Genomic DNA, 20128 nt, shown 5'->3' on the forward strand with positions numbered 1-20128 from the left:
CATAAGGCATGAATCAATTAGACACTTAATAAAGAACGGAGTGCTCTCTTTAGAGTATATGAAGTCAGAAAGGAACCTAGCAAATCCTTGGTCCTAGATTCGTCGAGGGGGATGGGTCTAAAGCCCATTGGTTGATGAATTCATGGTAGATACCCAACTTAGTTATCTAAGTTCCATGTGGTCAAACGAAACCATGGAAAGACTCATAGTGCATATTCCTACTGCCTATCCCTATGATGAATAATGTGCATGCCCAGGATTAGCTTAATTGCTCTTAATAAATTCATAGTCCAGGCTTTGGGTGGTCTTAGTGAGAAAGACTTGATGAATTTATCGATTTTGGCTGAATATTTATTCTTAATAAGTTCATAACCCAGAGTTGAGTAGGTAGTTCTAATCGCGAAGGACTAGATGAACTTACGGCTTGAAAGGATGAGTTTTATTAAACTCTTAATGAATTCAAACTTCCTAGTGAGAATGACATATTGAATGGGAGTTCCAAGTGAGAAGGAAATATTGAATTCACCAAATTATGATGTTGAATATTTATTCTTAATGACTTCTTATCCCAGAGTTTGGGTGGTTCATTAATAATGAACTTGAAGAAAGTCACCATACCTTTTATGCGGTTGAGTTATTATAAAAGCTCTTAATTATTTTATAGCTCAATTTGAGTGGTTTATGTTGAGATAAACTTAATGAAATAACCTACGTAAATGAGAAGGATTAGCCACCTTCTATGAAAAACGTTGGGCCATTTTTCTAGTACACTTATTAGAATCCTGAGGAAAGAGTGCTAAACATATATACGCTTTTGTATATACTCTTTGTAGACACATCGAGGACTTTGGTAGATAAAGGGGTTAGTTGTGCATTATGAGTTTACCCCAATCTTAGAAAGTTCAAGACTAGTTTCACTTATCTAAGAGAAGGATTGCTCATCATCACTATGTACTAGTTCCAGATACGTTCACTAGTGCTTAAGCAACTAATCTCGCTATTGCTCTTCTCATGTTTTAACTTCATTGCTCTCATCTTTACGAAAGCATTCTTTCACATTAGTGGGGGAATGTTGATAATGCTCAAATATTGGAAATATGCTAGTTAGGTTATTCCACTAGTATATGATCAAATTAGGTTATTCCACTAGTGTTAATAATGCTCAATTAAATATTGGAAATATGCTAGTTAGGTTATTCCACTAGTATATGCTCAAAATTAGGTATTTCCACTAGTATTGGAAATGACCATTTTGCCCTCACTATTTAGCCTATAAATAGTGAGCAATTTCATTCATTTAGTATCATCCCAAGCAAACATTTGCTTTGAAACACTCATTTTTTTAATGTTGTTTGAGTTGAGAGAATAACAATACAACCAAGTTCACTCTAGTTTTCGGGTGTATAGATTCTTGGAGAGTCGTGTTAACCTCAGGGGGATGTTCGTCCATTGTAGCGATTACACACATCGGGGCGAATTTGCTTCTAAGGCAGTGGATTACCACGACACGGTTATCATTCTGATTGATTATTTTATTAGCAAGGGTAAAACTCATATAGGTTGGTTAATTTCCTTTTGCTGAGAAACCCAAGTTTTGAATGAAAATAAGAGTCTTTATCTTTAAAGAGTGGGTTGTGTGAGTTTTAAGGCCAAGTAAAGGAGAAATATAAGGGAATGAGAAAATATGCTCTGATGATAGAGAATTGAAGTCAAATGGTCAACAAGGTTGTCCCGCGTGGTTAAAAGGCACCACATCAATCGATTTAATACGCCATATCAGCACTACATTATCCCTAATAACATCAGTTAACGTCATCGATTGGCCAATTTGTTACAAATCGATAACATTAGTGACCAAATTGTTACTTTTGAAACTTTGGTGGGAGAAACAAAAACTTACTCAAACATTAGTGACTATTTATCTAGTTTATCCTTAAATAAAAACAAAAGTTAGTAAATATGGTATTTTTTTTAAATTCAATGGGAAAATGTGCAAAATTTAAATGAAATTGATCAATCATGTAGTTTATATGCTATTATTAATGGATTCATGTTTGTGGGCCTAGTGGGTGGAATTTTTTATATTATTTCTTAGAATTCATCACGTGAGTATGACGAATTCCATTAAAGTATATTATTTTTTTTGAAATCTGAAATTTAAAAAAAAAATAAGGAACTCGTCACCTCCACCATTAGAAATTTGAAAGTGTAACCGTTTTGTAAACTCGAAAATTTTTAAAAATTGAAACTCTTAATCTTCGTGTGATGAATTCCAACCAACAAACAAAGATTTTTTTTTTATAAATACGAGTGAGTTTATACCCATTCAAACGACTATACTGTTAGTGTATATGAACAGCATGAAGAATGTTAGTATTAACATATACTAGCAATCCGGGCTGGAAACAGTAAGCACAAACCACCATTGTGTTTTAAATTATACCCATTCAATCTAGGGATTATATTTTCAATTTTGGTTTTGATTAAGGTTATCTTTTTTAATATTCTAGTTATTCAAACTCCAACTTTTACCTAGTAAACTAAGCCTTCATTTTCGTTTTGAGGTGAAAAATGTTGGATTTGTACACAAGGGAAGAGAAAGAACAGAATTTTTGTAGACCCCAATTTATATCACAAGAGCAATAGTCCAGTTCACTATGATGTTGAAACTCGAAAACCAGATGCCTTCAAGATTTGTGGAGGTCAGTTTTAGAACTTCAACTGTGAATTTACATGTAGTTCGATAGAGAATATAAATATTTTGAAGAAAAACTAAATCCAATCAACTTATCCTGCACAAAATCAATGCAGGTTCACCATGGGTGATTACTACAAGAAATTTCGTGGAGTTTTGCGTCCATGGATGGGATAACATTCCAAGAAAACTATTAAATTTAATGTATTTCACCAATGCAGCTTACCCTCTTGAAATCTATTTTCATACAGTAGTTTGCAGGTTCTGTTGGGTTCCAAAACACAATAGTGGATTTCAAGGTACATGGAGCTATGGCGAAATGATAGACGGTGAAGCGTTTTTGCTCAGCCAATTCAGGAAGATGATCCATTTCTAAACATGATCGATGAAAACACAGTTATGCAAGTGTCTTTCGTTAAACCTTTTATCGGGACAACAGGGATCCCCCGAGCATGCTCCCCCAAGGACGTAAACGCGGTTGCGACAGGCAACGGCAGTTCCAGAGAGACGAGCCTCGGGTGGCATCGTACTCAGAGTCTTATTGATTTCTTGAGTTTGCAGATTCAAAGTGTGCCACTCAACTCTGAATAATGGTTCCCTGTCCGTCGGATCTAGTGCAATTTTCATACCATTTTCAGCAAAATACGGCCGATATATCCAACCGCGGAAAGGCAACGCCTCCAGCACTCCATCTCGCCCTCGAACGCAAAGCCGATTCCAGGAATCACTAGTGTAAAGGCTCATAATTCACCTCCTTTCTGTTGAACAACTATGGTGGCAGGAGATATGAGAGAAAAAAGGGGAAATGAAGTTTACGGCGGTTACAAATGAAATAAACAAAAGTAGATGAAACGAGTACTGAGCTTTATTTGTCTGGTTGTTAGCCCATCAGATCGTTTCGGTATATAGCCCAAATAACCAAAACCCAACTTAATAACAACCTTTTAAGCAAAATTCGCCCAGGTGTATTTAATTGGCTCATTAGATCATCCAGAATTTTATTTAGGGCTCATTAGATCACCCAAAATTTTATTTAGGATCTACTGTAAATGTTATAATATAGGAAAAATTCGTCCCGTCAACGTAATGAGTTTATCCAAAAAATACTTTTAAATAGTCCCAAATAAGTGAGGTCCAATATTATTATATAATTCTCGAACTCGTCACGTCAACGTGACGAGTCTAGTATTTTTTTAAAAAAAAATTAGTAATTAATTTTTAAATTATAATAAATTAAAAAACATATTTGGAAAAACTGTCATATTAAAACTCGTTACGTTGAGGTGATGAGTTCCATGAGATTTTTTAAAATTATAGTCATTTAGAGAAGTTAGATTTGGGGTTATAAATAGGTTTTTTGCGGTTTAGAATTTTTATTGTGTATTGTTAAGAAGAAAAAAATTACTCTTGAGAAAAAAAATATTTTTTTAAGAATTCCTTAAAATGTCTACCCGAAATAAAATGTTACATCTTGATGTTATCTATATTTATAAGTATCTCTCTACTTCTGAAATTATGAAGCAAATGAGAAACCATATTTAACAACACCAGGGTAAAAGGATTGAATGGAAGGAATGAAGGTCAAATATGCAAAAGGTAAGAAATCATCATTATCAACATCTTCGACTTCTGATTATGATTCTGCAAAATATTTTGCATCTCAAATCAGTTATGGTTTTTATCCTCCATATCATGCTTTAGTGGAGAGTCGACCGAATTGAGTTGGAGATTCATGGATGCAATGCAATATGTTCAACCATCTTCGACAAAACCTGTGGGTGAATAAGATCATCTTTTATATGGTCAACAAGAAACCGACTTCAGTTAACAATTCGAGTCAATGACGTCAATGATGGCGTCAAATACTTTAAATACTCAATCACCATATTTTGAAGGTAGAACTCAAAGTGGAATGATGTTCAATACACCTCATGTTGAAGAAGCAAACGAAGATGAAGACAATTAAGGCAAACAATCACAATGAAATCGACAAGCTTCACGTCATTATTATTCGACTACTCCTCGGCATCGTCAATAATTACGAAAATATAAGTAAATTTTTTAGTAATTATATTAGTTTAAAAAAACTTTTATTATTGTAATAAATTAGTTTGTAATAAATTATTTAAAAGTTTTATTTTTAAATAAATTGGACCGAACACATCACATCGATGTGACGAGTTTCAACGTCTATATTTTTTGAAATTTCAAAAGTTGCTAATTGACCAATTGTTAGTTGATTTTAAATTCCAAACGAACTCGTTATCTCAATGTGACAAGTTCAACGATTTTTTTTTAATTTATTATGATTTTACAATTAGTTACTGAAATTAATCACTAACCTAACGAGCCAATTAAATATATTGCATGGCCTAATGGGTCAATTTTGCCCAACCTTTAAAACCTTAAATCACTCACATAATTTTTTTGAATTAATCACTGGTATCTAATCTATTGATCGATTAATACAGTTTGAGTACTGCAGAGGTGAATGTGACTCTCCCAATCCAGTTTGCTTCATTCGAAAACACCAGAATTTGAATCTTTGACCTAATTTAAAGAATCTAATATCTTATCTTATTAAATCAACTAGTCATTAGTAACCTCCATTTTATATAAGAGTTGATATATTTGATCTAAATGCGCTTCATGCAGAACGTGCTTTTCACGCGTATTACCAAATTAGAAATAGTCTTTATTACTATGCTTAAAATATTTTTTTTTGTAAAACGTGTTTTTATCCAAATGGATGACATTTTGATAAATAATGATCATTGAGTGTTATATTAATAAATAATTATTTTATATTGATTTTTTAGTAAAATTACTGTTTTATCATTTTATGAGAATAATTTTTATTTAAATGATATTTTTAACTAAGATGGTGTCCTTTTAATGAAGGTATGTTCACGTGAAAATGTTTTTTGAAAGACTTATTTTGAAGAGAATGTCTTTGTTCATGTGACAATCATTCGAATGATTTCTTTTACACTAATGTTGCTTATGATAAAAATGAAAGAAATAAATAACAATGAATCGAAAAATATAAAAAAATTTATTTAAAAATAAACAGCACGCATAATATGTGTCTTGATTAGATTTTTTGTGCCCTTATTTTAAGAAAAATATTAATGATAAATTCATTATTATGGTTTAATGTTAAAGGAAGCTGATGCGTTTTTTTGTTAGAATTGTTAGGTTCAAAATATTTTTTTGATGAAACAGACATGTGATTTCTGTTTAGGTCTAAAAAAGAATTGTTAAGTTTAAAATAGTTTTTGATGAAACAGACATCTGATTTGTGTTTAGGTCTAAAAAAGAGTGAACTATATAAATTTTGAGGATCAACGGTGAATAGCGTCAATGAGGGTGGTGAATGGTGGTGGGAGATAGAAAACTACGATTGAATTTAATTATCAAGTTAATGTTTTATTTAAAATTTAATATCAAATTAATGTTTTATCTAAATTTTAGGTCATATTAAAAATATACCTAAAATTGAAAGTTAAATTAAAAATTAATTCTTTTGTATTAATGTGTCATATTATCAAATTAACAAGAATTAAAGACTTAATAACTAAAGGTTTAAGGGTCACTTTTGTCGTTGTAGTAGATTAAATTTATCATATTCGCTTTCTCCATTTTTGATAAGTAAAATAGGGTAAGTCCCTTGAGACAAACATACGATTTTATAAGTAAATAATAATGTAACAAATAGAGAAAACAAATAGGAAGAATGTCAATTCCTTGAAATCCACCTCAACAAAGCTTTCTAATTTGGTCTTCCCAATCTTTTTTTTCCAAATTCCAAATTGATAAATAGTGCTAAATGTTGGAGAAAGTTTAAGAAAACTGAAAAACTGTGGTCATTTTTCTCGACCAGAAAAGAGAAAACAAAAGAGAAGCAAAAAAAAAAACTAAAAATTCAAAGAAAGAAATTAGTTATATAGAAAAAAATGAAAATAGAATAGGTTCAATCAATAGCCAAAAAGCAAAGAATCGTTACTTACACACATCAAAGGACTTGGTCTCGATGTAATCACACCCTCTCTCTTTCTGCCTCTATTTTTCCAGCTTCAATACTCTGTATTTTTATTTATTTTTGCATTTTCGTTTGTCAAAACTGCACATTTGTTACAGGGTAGGATGTTGAAACATGGCTTATAGATCGGCTCAAAGTTTTCCTCTCTGTTTTTTTGCTAAAGGAACAGAATTCATTAAGGTTTTGTTTCCAATCTGGGTTTTGGTAATTCAAAGCAAAAGAATTCTGGATGTTAGCTTTGGAATAATATTTAGGGTGGAGACAGATGAAGAAAAATGGAGGTGGGTTGAGGGGGGTTGGTTTATGGTGGAGGTGCGGAGAAGGGATGGAGAAAGGACATTTTTGGTATACTATAAGTTTTATTTTATTTAATGGATTTTTATTTATTCAGATAAAAATAAATAAATATTAAGAGGTGACATGGTGTGTTCTAATCGGTCAGTGAGATTTTTTAACGGTGTTAATGATATAGGGCAAACGGAGTAAAGCTTTAAAGTTGAGGGGACAAAACGTCTCGAAAAATATTTTAAGGAACAACTCATTAAAAAAATGTATAGCTAAGGGGACAAGGTGTATTTAAGCTAAAATATAATAACTAAGAGTACAAATAATCGAAATTTAATAAATCAATAATGTTACCAAGTACCAACCAACCTGATATGCTTATTTAGAAGGGAGACCGCACCCGAGAAAAATTCTGTGATGTCTGGCTATCGCTTACTACTACATAATTCAGAGACAGGTACACAGAATAATATCCAAATTATTCCTCAGCTTTGCAAGCGTTTTATGATAGACTCTGGAAATCCCCTATCCCTACTAAAATTAAAATACTAGTACGGCGTTCGGCTAAGAATTACCTGCCAACTTTCAGCAACCTTTCTGCCAGGCATCTCACCACTCACACCACCTGTTCGCTTTGTGGTGAAGGCCCTGAATCAATTGTTCATTTGATCCAACAATGTACCTTTTCAACTCAAGTATTTGCAACTCTGTAAATTGATATTCTCAGCATGTACCTTTTCAAGATTGGACTCTCTGGTTGGCACACTTCGCCCTCAGCCTATCAATTCCAGATTGTAATTCTCTTTTCGTTGCTATATGGGCCATTTGGAGTCATAGAAACAATGTAATTGACGACAATGCGCAGAATAACCTTTTTGCTATTACTACATTTATCAAAGCCTATTTAAGAGAGCAAGATCCCTGCACACCGCAAAGATTAATCCTAATGTTTCATCTGTTGCGGGTTGGCTCCCACCCCCTATGCATGTCATGAAAGTCAATTTCGATGCTGCATTTGACAAGAATAATCTTATGTCAGCAACTGAAATTGTTATAAGGAATCACAATGGATTATTAGTGGCTGCTGGATCTTACCTGGACTTAAACATTTTCGATCCTTGTGTAGCAGAGGCAACAACATGTGAACAGGCCATCAGGCTAGCACAGGAGTTGAACTTCAGGAAGGTGATTATTGAAGGGGATTCCTAACTGTGATACAGAAGCTCCAAACCCCTATACAGGATGATTATTAAGATTTCGATGTTAGAAAAAGAGTGAATTTAATTGATAGATTTAATATTTATATTAAATTTATATTTTTTTTATTATTGTAAATTAAATATATTATTTGATTTAAATATAATTACTCTTTGAATATGTTAATTTAAAAATGTATTTGTTATCTTTTTAACTTTGAATATTAAAGATAATTATATACTTTTGTATGTTTTAAATTAAAATAATATCTATTTAAGTTTGAATGACAAAAATAGTTTGAATATTTCAAATTAAAAGATATTATTATCTGTTTAAAGTTGAATATTAGAAGATATTTGGTTGAATTAAATATCTCTTGAAAATCCCCTATAAATAGTGAGCAAATCTGTTAGGTTTTTTACAACTCAGAATTCAAGAATTTTTCTTCTCTTGAAAATTATTTTCTCTCATTAGAAAATATTCTTTTCTTCCACTAGTTTTTCGGTGATAGTCTAAAGCAATGATCGTTCGTGATCTCTACAGATGTGCTACTGTAGCTGATAATAACTTGTTGTATCCTGGGAGACAGACGATCAATGAACTCGAGCACCAAAAGAGTGGTCGAAAATATGTCTTAAGGAAATTGTGTAGCGGCAGAGCTAAATTGATTCTGATCTCAATTGATCAAAATAAAAGGAGCATTTTTCTTTCTATTTAACTTTGATTTACTTTATGAAGTTTAACTTCTTTGTTTGATTTTCTCTGGATTGATTTCGTCTCAGATTGTTTTTCGGTCAACAATCTTAAGACAATAAACTCGTTCTATCCCTTTAATTTATAATGATATTTATTCATTATTTTTTTTATATCATTCTCGGATTATCAATGCATAATTTTTATAACAATCTTAAGACGAATTTTATTTTCTTATTGCTTTCGAGATGATATAGAATTCGCGTGTTTAATCCCTATTGTGTACATAGGAAGTGTCAAAAATTCAACAAAACAAATATTGGGCGAAAATCAAGAGGAATTTATGCTAAAGATAAGTTTCCTTTAATTTTGAATTTATGAATTTCAAATTCTTTGAGGAATACTTTTTGAATTCAATTTCTAATGTGAGACATGGTTCCACTGACTTATGTGTAAGGATTTAAATAATTGGATTTCAAAATCTTTGCAAGATCTTTGTGGTTGCACATTTTGTGGGGCACACCTTTAATCTTGAAGGTTTAAGTTTCGATTAACAATGGTTAAGTTAATGATTAAGAATTCAGGTTTTGGTTGACAACGATGAAGTCAATCAAGTAAGTAAAATTTGAATATTTCCCTTTAGTCTGAAATGATTCAGAACTCTCTCTTCTACCTTTCTTAATATGAAATGGCTCAGATATCGTGGGAAAACGAGATATCAAATAAATTTGTTTCAGGATTTATCCTACCGTCTTAACATGTTTGCTAAAATTTCAAAGTGTACAAATTTGTATAACAGAAATTGTCGTTAAAGTAATTTGGTTACTGATTTTGTTTCAGAATTTTAATTTTGTTTGATAACAAAATCAAAAATAAACAAGAATTAATTTTCTGTTTATTGGAATCTTTGATTTCATATTTGAAATCAATTGAGATTTTAATTTTTTTCAGTAACAAAATTATTTGATTTCTATAAAAAAATTGTTGGAAAATAACAATAGTGTTGCTTATTTGTTTTAGAATTTTAGTTCATGACTAAATTATGTTGATAGAATAAATAAAAATTTAGTTTTGGTTTATTGTTGGAATTATTATTAATTATAGTTTCATGTGTTAAACAAAACCGTGATTATCGGTGGTCGTGAGCCATGATGAGAAACTTGTAAAATACTATGAATAGAATTTCAAGATGTGATAACATAAGATGTTATTTTATTTGGTCACGGTGAATTTGACCAAATGTGAGATGATCATTCTATTATTAGAGAGGATGAGGTAAACGTTATTACCGGATCTTGAAAGTATTATGATTTCCTGTGTTGGAAATACATATTGAATGTATTATCGGATACACAATATAATGTGTACAATTGAACCATAGATACGAAATAGAAGATGTTGGTACTAATGAATTATTAGTGACCAAGTTCTTAAACTTCGTAATAATGGAAAAAAACGAGGGAGAATAAATGTTTTATTATCTCCATTAATGATAGCAAAGTATTGCTATGTGTATTTGCTAAAAGAGCAAAACGAAGTTATAATTTTTTTTTTCTATAAACATGAAGTTGAAAACCAACTTAATAAATAAATTAAGATGGTAAGAAGTGATTATGTAGAACATGATATTATTCATGAAGTGACATCACTATATTCTCCTAAAATAAATGGAGTAGCAAAGCGGAAGAATTGGACAATAAACTCAATGCTAAGAAGTTCTGAATTGTCACATAACATGTGGGGGGAGAGAAGTTGTTCTGTCAACTAATTACTTTTTAATTGAGGTCCCTAAACAAAGAAAAAAGACAAGACACCACATGAGTTATGAAAAGGTTGAAAACCTATGTCATACAAACACTTGAAAATGTGGGGGTTGTCTTGAGAATGTAATGGTCATATTACCAAAATAAATGAAAATAAATCCTAAATGATGGATTGTATTTTCTTTGACTATTCTACTATCTTAGATGGATAGATCGATGCTAGTTAGAATTTGATATTTAAGATATCAACGACACAAGTGAATATGTTTCACATTGGAAGGAAAAAATGTTATGAAAATCCTTAAGAAAACGGTTATATCCAGATTCATAATGGAATTTGAGTTTGAAGCTCTAGATAAGTCCAGAGAGTAAGCTGAATTGCTTTGGAATTTCTTGGAGGATATTCCTAAATGGCTTAAACATGTGCCCACAGTATGCTTATACTGTGGCTAGCAAGTATAATGGTAAGTCGAGACATATGCATCGTCGACATAATACCATAGACAACATATCTCAAATTGAGTTATCATTGTTGATTTTGTAAGATTAAAGGATAACATTGTGGATCCGCTAACCAAAGTGTTAAATTGAGATCAAGTTGAGAAAACATCTAAAGGAATGTGACTAAAGCCTTAGAAATTTAAAAGCGTTATGTGAAGGAAAAACCTACATTGTTGACTGGAGATCCCAAGATTTAGGTTCAAATAGACAACCTAATTACATAACCGTGTATGGTCACTATAGGGGTTTATTATCCCAAGTTCGTTCCTAAGATGTAAACAGTGATCTAAGTGGTACATGCTAAGCAAAGCTTTTAATGACCATTGTGTGATGTGGTGAGCTGAACAACATAAGTTACCCATGTTTAAGTGAAGTGGGGGCCTCTTTAAGGAGATTATTAGGTCATATTTCTCTCAAACTCTTGCAGAACCAGGCGATGTCTATGGCTTTAAGGACATACACATGAGAACTAAATTCTTATCAGAGGGGTAGTTGTGTGAAGTATGTTATCGTTTACACAAACGAAAGAACAATTCAAGGACATCACACCTATTGTTTATTCTGTAAAGTAAATATACTGTCACAAGGGAATGTTCAAAGGAGGACACTTACCTATCCTATGCAACTATCAATCGTAGAGGCTATCACCACATCGTGCCAAAATATTTTTGATTAAATCATCAATTTCATTCATGTGAGGATTGTTGTAATAAGAGTGAATTTAATTGATGAATTTAATATTTATATTAAATTCATATTCTTTTTTACCATTGTAAATTAAATATATTATTTAATTTGAATATTAATATGATAATTACTCTTTGAATATGTCAATTTAAAAAGATATTCGTCATCTTTTTAACTTTGAATATTAAAGATAATTATATACTTTTGTATATTTCAAATTAAAATAATATATATTTAAGAATTCAAGAATTTTTATTCTCTTGAAAAATTATTCTCTCCTTAGAAATATTCTTTTGTTCCACTAGTTTTTTAGTGATAGTCGAAGACAATGAACGTTCGTGATCTCTACAGATGTGCTACTGTAACTTATCATAAGTTGTTGTATCCTAGGAGATAGACGACAAACGAACTCGAGCACTAAAGGAGTGACAAAAAATTTGTCTTAAAGAAATTGTGTAGCGACATACTTCAATTGATTTCGATCTCAACTGATCAAAATAAAAGGAATATTTTTATTTTTATTTAATTTTGATTTACTTTATGAAGTTTAACTTCTTTGTTTGATTTTCTTAGGATTGATTTCATCTCAGATTGTTATCTCAGTTAACAATCTTAAGACAGTAAACTCGTTTTATCCCTTTAATATATATTAATTTATAATGATATTTATTCATTATTTTTTTTAATATCATTATCGGATTATTAATTCGTGTTTTTTTCTAAATGTGAAAATGAAGTGTAAGGACTTTACTGATTATTCATTTAGACATGCAGCAAGAGCTTGTAACACAGTGGCGCACCACCTTTCCCAATTAAGTTGGTCTGTCTCTACTGCAACAATTTGGTTTGAGGAAGCTCACCCGCTGATCGAAGCAGCTATTGCGAAAGACAGATGATGGGTTGATACACCAGATTGATTCGAAAGCTCCGAGACATTTTAAACACTTGTAGGCTTTTGAGACCTCAAAAGAGACATGCAGAAGAACTTTCTTTGATTTTGCTGGCATTGCTGATTTTCTTCTTCATCGGGATCAAGCGAAGTAGATGAGAACCCTCTTTTTATTTTATCAGTACATTTGTTGGTTTTTCTTTCTTTGTTTCTGTAAAACATTCCCCTTTGTTGTTTTTACGTTCTTTTTTTTATCTTGTATGTTGTCGCAGGACACGTGTTTATCTAGGGTGATTTTACTGTGCGGCGCCTAAAAGATGACGTGACCGGTTAAAATTTAGACCGGTTATGTTATATCATTTAACCGGAAATATTATCAAGTACAATAATATATTAGGTAGCGCTTATATAATGTAATAGATAGCGCTTATATTGACCTATTTTCTAACTAAACAGGTATATTTAAACCGGTAACATTACAAATTTACCTATTACATTATAATTATCGGTTTTGATGTTTTTGGGATTGATACAATTTTAAATGTATCGACACTTTATGTGTGCACCTCGTTGTGCTTTCATTTTGGAAAAAAAGTATCGACACATATTTAAAGAGTGTCGATACATAATGTAAACCTATTTGCTAATTAACCAGTATATTTTTACCGGTTACATTGTAAATTTACCTGTTATATAATAATTATCGATTTCGATGTTTTTTGAATCGATACTTTTCATAAATGCATCGACACTTATGCGTGCACCAGTTTGAGTTCTTCAATCATAAGTTTATTCTTTAAGAAACTAAAACTGGCATAACTTTATCTTATGGAGATAATAAGAGTATATCATAAGTTTGTGTTGAGAGATGTTTGTTTTTGGGTTTTTGTTCTTTGAGAAACTGATAACATGGTGGGTTTCCCAATGTTATTCTTTTGTTACTGCAAAGTTTTTGTTATTTTCTTACTGGGTTTTATTTAAAATATCCAACTTTTTGTATTAAAAAATAAAAATTCTGAAATAAAAATGATCACACAAGCACATTTTTTTACTACCGGTTTTGTCATTTCGAGATCGATTTTGTCATATTTTTACCTGTTATATTGTTATGGATCAATACATTTTTATAAAGTATCGACACTTTATTGACGCTAAAACTTATTTTCTTTTAAATTCCAAAAGTGTCGATTCTTATAATAAAGTATCGACACTATCAACATATCTGGTATCTCTTTACCGGTTTTGTCATTTCGAAATCGGTTTTGTCATATTTTTACATGTTATATTGTTATGGATCGATACATTTTTATAAAGTATCGACACTTTATTAGCGCTATAATTTCTTCTCTTTTAAATTCCAAAAGTATCGATACTTATAATAAAGTATCGACACTATCAACATATCCAGTAGTGTTTTACCTGTTTTGCCATTTCTAGATCGGTTTTGTCATTTTTTTACCTATTTTATTGTTATGGATCGATATATTTTTATAAAGTATCGACACTATCAACATATCCGGTAGCGCTTTACCTGTTTTGTCATTTATAGACCGGTTTTGTCATTTTTTACCTGTTATATTGTTATGGATCAATACATTTTTATAAAATATCGACACTTTCAATATATCTGGTAGCGCTTTACCTGTTTTGTCATTTATAACCCGATTTTATCATTTTTTTACCTGTTATATTGTTATTGATCGATACATTTTTATAAAGTATCGACACTTTCAATATATCCGATAGCGCTTTACCTGTTTTGTCATTTATAGACCGGTTTTGTCATTTTTTTACCTGTTATATTGTTATGGATAGATACATTTTTATAACGACACTTTCAATATACCCGGTAGCGCTTTACCTGTTTTGTCATTTATAGACAGATTTTGTCATTTTTTTACTTGTTATATTGTTATGGATTAATATATTTTTATAAAGTATCGACACAAACCGACAAGTTAAGTTTGCCGATTGCCAAATTTTTTAATATTTCTTCATGATTTCCACCTATTACATTATTATTACTCGATATTTCCGGTAATGCTAAACCGAATTTGTTAAATATCTTTTAATGTATCCAGTAACATCGTATATTAACTATATATTAATCCGTCTTTCCGGAGACAGTCTCGTTTGTCTCGGGTCTTTTCAATTTTATTATAATAAAAGACAGTACTATCTTATTTAAAAAAAGAATCAATAACGTTAAGATAGTATAATTGTTTTTTTTTTAATTTAATGAATAAAAGTACATAAATATGAAAGAAAATGATTCATCTCATAGTGCTCCCTAAAGTTAGACCCAGTGTCTCAGCCCATGTTATTTGGACCTGATACTTTGCGTAAGGGTCCGGGTTCCGCCCGTTTCCGCAGCCTCGAATTCGTCGAACGAAATATCTACCTCAAATCCTTCAAAAAATAAAGAAAGAAAGAAAGAAATGGCTACCTCAAAGGTGTCGTCACCGAAGTCATCCACGACCCAGGGCGGGGCGCCCCGTTAGCCCGAGTCGTCTTCCGCCACCCGTTCCGTTACAAGAAGCAAAAGGAATTCTTCGTTGCCGCCGAGGGCATGTACACCGGACAGTTCGTGTGTTGTGGTAAGAAGGCTACCCTCGTGGTCGGAAATGTTTTGCCTCTTAGATCTATCCATGAAGGAGCCGTCGTTTGTAAAGTTGAACACCATGTCGGTGACCGCGGTGTTTTCGCTAGGGCTTCTGGTGATTACGCCATTGTTATTAGTCACAATCCTGATAACGATACCACCAGGCGTTTTTTTTAATTATTACTATGTTTTAATTTTAATTATGATTTGGATCCGTTCTATCTATATTTTTTTGATGAAATAAAGATGTAAGCTAACACTTAATGTTCTACTGCCAAATTACAAGCAAGTGAATCTTGTTGTAGCAAATTAACCACTTCCAGCGGTGGAGTGTAGGAAACGTATGATCATCGCCTCTTGCTGTAGCTAATCTTGTTAATTTATCGGTCACCTTATTCACATCTTGGTTTATATGCCTCAAAATAACCGTCTATTCTTGCTTTAATAATTCACTAACCCGGTCTAGCAGCGTAAATACCGATCCTCTATTAGCGTTTTCCTTAAGCATCCGAATGACCTCCAAACTATGTGTTTCAACTATGATTTGTCTTTCGCCAAGATTCAACGCATGCGAGAGACCTTCATGTATTCCCCATAACTCCACTTCAACAATAGAGCATATTCCTAGTACTTTAGAGAATCCATCCATTGTTCGAAGATCGAATAACGCCCCCACTGTTCCATCTATATTGATTTATGATTGCTTACCTCTATTTATATATAGGGTAAACTATTCCAATGGTCATTAATGTTTAGGTAAGTTTTCATTTTCACCTCTGATGTTTCAAAAGTTACAAATCAATCACTAATATTATCGTTTGTTACAAATTGGTCACTCGCCGTTAACAGGCTTGACGGAAAACACACGTGGCCTGTTAACAGCAGTTAACAGACTTACTTGGATGGTATAATTACATAAATAGTCCATGTTATTTATATATTCTTTCGATTTGATTATTGTTTTAATAAATTAAAATATATTTATTTTTAATTCTTATAAATAATGATATATTTTAAAAAAAAGAAAATCAAAAATTTAAAATTAGTTATAAAAACAAAAAAATTAACGTTTTTTAAATGTTAGGGTAAACTAATAAAAAAATTAACATTTTTTTAATAAAAATTAACATTTTTTTAATAAAAATTAACATTTTTTAATAAAAATTAACATTTTTTCTTCCCCACGCTTTTTTTTTATTTTTTTAAATTAATTCTAATATTAAAATCTTGTTTGTGAAGAAATTTTTTCACTCTGTGCATAAAATTTTTTAAAATTAATTTTATTAAGTTTTTCATTTTCTGAACAATATTATAATTTAATTTGTAATTAAATAAATTAAATTTTATCACAACAAAAATTGTAAATTTAATTATTATTATTGATATGATGAAAAATTAAATGAAAGATTAATAAGCACATAGGTAGTGAAATTGTTTAGGGAATGGACCGAACTACATCTGAAGTGACTCGTGATGATATCATCGGTGAATATTCCGAGAGCTTTGTAGATTGGGTAACTAATGGATATTTTCTTCTTTTAATTATCGTCAAGTCGAAGTAGTTCGTTATAGATTCGTGATAGAATTTATTTCAACCACAAGAAGAAACAAATTGAATCCACCCGAAGGATATATTCGAGATAATAAAAATAAATCGGCCGAAGGTCTGGCTTGTGTCCAAGGAAAAGCAAATTTTCAGCTCGTGTTATATCCGATGATACGACCACATTTGCTTTAATCACGATGAATTCATTAGGTGGTGTAAATTGGTGTCTATAACTAATTTATTTTGGAGCTCCGATTGCCTTTATCTGCAAAAAAGCTATTGGGATTTCAATTTCTAAACCTGGTAAATATTTCATAAATAGATTTATACGTCTTATTGATAGCCCCATAACATTATTGGTATTCATGTATTTCCTCGTGCTTCGGTATAACATCTTTTTGGGAAATACATAAATGTGCATTCACAAATTTATCATTTCAAGTTATGGAACTTTTGTCTGGTATATTATTACTAGCTTGAATATTGGAATTTTATATTTTCAGATCACTTCAAGTAATATTAAATTAAAATTTTGGACAAAATTTTACTTAGAAATTAAGTTTTTTTTTCTTGAATCATGGAGGTGGGAGGGGCTTCAAAAATTTACTTGGTGCCGATGATATCATCACGAGTCACTTCGGATGTAGTTCGGTCTATTCCCTAAACAATATCACGACCTATGTGCTTATTATTTTTTTCATCATATCAATAATCATTATATCATCATATTAATTTTTTTTTTTTGTTTTTATAACTAAAAAACATTATTTTGTATAAAAATATATCATTATTTATAAGAATGTTAACTGATGTTAACATGCCACGGGTGTTTTCCGTCACGTTTGTTAACGACGAATGACCAATTTGTAACAAATGATAATGTTAATGACCGATTTGTAAATTTTAAAACATTAATGGTAAAAACGAAAACTTACCCAAACATTACTCATATAAATTTTGCGACAGTCTAAGGTTAACTATCAATATTGTGCTTGAATATGAGAAAAGAACATATATTGTTAGATGTGAAAAACTGGGATTGGCCCAACGTGAATTATGAATTGATGGAATATAAAATGAAATAACATATTGATGCACAAGGATGAGTGGTTCTGTTCGTTTTTAGTTTGATTCTTGGAAGTGAGTGGATGGTGATTATTTATAGTTTAACTTGGTAGTGAGATTATTGGATTGTAACTTTACAGGATCAAGCTTCCATCGGGTGCAAAGAAGATTGTCCCAAGTGGTTGCCGATCTATGATTGGCCAAGTCGCCGGAGGTGGTAGGACTGAGAAACCTCTGCTTAAGGCTGGTAATGCTTTCCACAAGTATAGAGTGAAGAGGAACTGCTGGCCTAAGTAGGGGTGTAAACGAGTCGAGTCGAGCTCGAGTATTGCTGAGTTCGACTCGACTCGAAAACTCTGAAATAGAGCTCGACTCGATTAGAAAACTCGTGAGCTTAAAAATTTTAAGCACGACTTGAACTCGAAATCTTGAACTGAAACTCGTGAGTAGCTCGAAAAAGCTCGAAATGAAAAAAAAAATCTTAAACTTAACAAGATTGAATCCTCAAACTCGAACATGAACCTTAAATACATGAAAGTCTTATTGTATTTTTTAAAAAAAATCAACACATAAAAGTTAATATTATTAATAATTTGTTTTTTTAAAAATAAAATCTTAATATATTATATTTTCGAGCTGCTCACGAGCTTTTCGAGTCAAGTATCAAATAGCTCGTTTTGGCTCGTTAAGAATTCGAGTCGAGCTCGAGTTCATTCGATCTGAGTATTTATTGAGCCTTGACCGAGTCGATCTCGAGTAGCTCACGATCTGTCTCGTCTCATTTACCGCCTTAGGCAGGTTCGTGGTGTGGCTATGAACCCAGATGAGCATCCTCACGGTGGTGGTAACCATCAACACATCGGTCATGCTAGTACTGTTAGACGCGATGCCCCACCTGGTCAAAAGGTTGGTCTTATTGCTGCAAGGAGTACTGGTAGGCTCAGAGGGCAAGCTGCTGCCAAGGCCGATAAAGCATAGGCCAAGTAGGTTACTAGTTACTACAACTTGATGGTTTAGTTCTTTTGGCTTTTATAATTATTTTATGTTCCAAGACTATTAAAGCACATTTATGCCAGAAATTTTGTCTGAATTTTCGGATAATGCTACTGCCTGGAGTTTTTTTTGGTACAAAAAAAAAAATTAGGTCATGGGTGGCTCCTCAGTCCAGCGCCAGTACATACCTAATATTCAATTGGGATTTACATAAGAATTTATAAATTGTCCACTAAAAGTGATTAGGATTCGAACTTGACCTTACAAGTTAAAATTTTTGATTCTCAACCACTTGTGCCAATACTTGTTGGACTACTGCTTAGAGTTTATACGATAGACGTTTGTGTTTTGAATTTGAAGTTTTACCTGAAATTATTTTATGCCATCCTTCTATATGCATCTTTCACAATTATATAGTTTACTAAGTTGCAATGTCTTCCTACATCACACCTCGAGAAACTCATTGTTTATCTCCGGCAAATCAAGTTAACCTGAAAGGTTTATTCTCGTTTTCCTTCATCGTAACCGGAAACAGGTTACTTCACCAGCTTCCCTCGTCACATCAACATTTTGTACTTGCAAGGAACGCATTGTTTTTTATCTTTTGCCAACCGCTACCGTCTTTGCGACTTTGGTCATGAATAGTACAGTCATTGAACTTCTAATTTACTAATATTATGGTTATTGGCATCAATTGCTGTTAAAAAAATTGACACGGCATGTTAGAGTCTTTTGAAAAGTTTTAATCTTCCAAATTGATAATTGATGTTGGATCACTTGTGTCGTCATTGTTTGATATTCTTTCTATCTTTATTGTCACTAAATGCAACACTCACCATATTTTATAATTTTTATCATTTTCTCATGGTTGTTGAATTATTTATCACCATTACTTCATCCAGTTCCAAACACAGCCCACACTCCCTCACCATCCATGATCAAGCCAACCAAAACTTTAGCCACTATCACCAATTCCATTTGATCATTGTCTACAGCACAACCATTAATAACATTAAACAATTAAAATTAACAAATAAGTAAAGGGAAAAAAGTGAAAAGAAAAATTATTAATTTCGATTTTGACAAATCTTTATTGAATGGAATGTTTGTAAGTCAGTCTTAACGATGAGAAGATTTTGTTTAGCTAGATAATTAATATAATTCAACTTC

The 20128-nt window shown here is 31.7% G+C and overlaps 1 protein-coding gene across 1 annotated transcript; it reads left to right on the top strand.

Moving 5' to 3' along the window:
* Positions 1 to 8012: 8012 nt before the first annotated feature.
* LOC120185732 (60S ribosomal protein L8-3-like) lies at positions 8013 to 18930 on the top strand. The gene is made up of 4 exons (XM_039189875.1): positions 8013 to 8207; positions 15181 to 15518; positions 18106 to 18258; positions 18764 to 18930. Exons 1-4 carry the CDS (start codon positions 8013 to 8015, stop codon positions 18780 to 18782), a joined length of 705 nt encoding a protein of 234 aa, XP_039045806.1. The 3' UTR covers positions 18783 to 18930.
* The last annotated feature ends 1198 nt before the right edge of the window (positions 18931 to 20128 follow it).

This window comes from Hibiscus syriacus, unplaced genomic scaffold, assembly GCF_006381635.1.
Source record: "Hibiscus syriacus cultivar Baekdansim isolate YM2019G1 unplaced genomic scaffold, ASM638163v2 tig00113124_pilon, whole genome shotgun sequence".
In the NCBI taxonomy this organism is placed as follows: Eukaryota; Viridiplantae; Streptophyta; class Magnoliopsida; order Malvales; family Malvaceae; genus Hibiscus; species Hibiscus syriacus.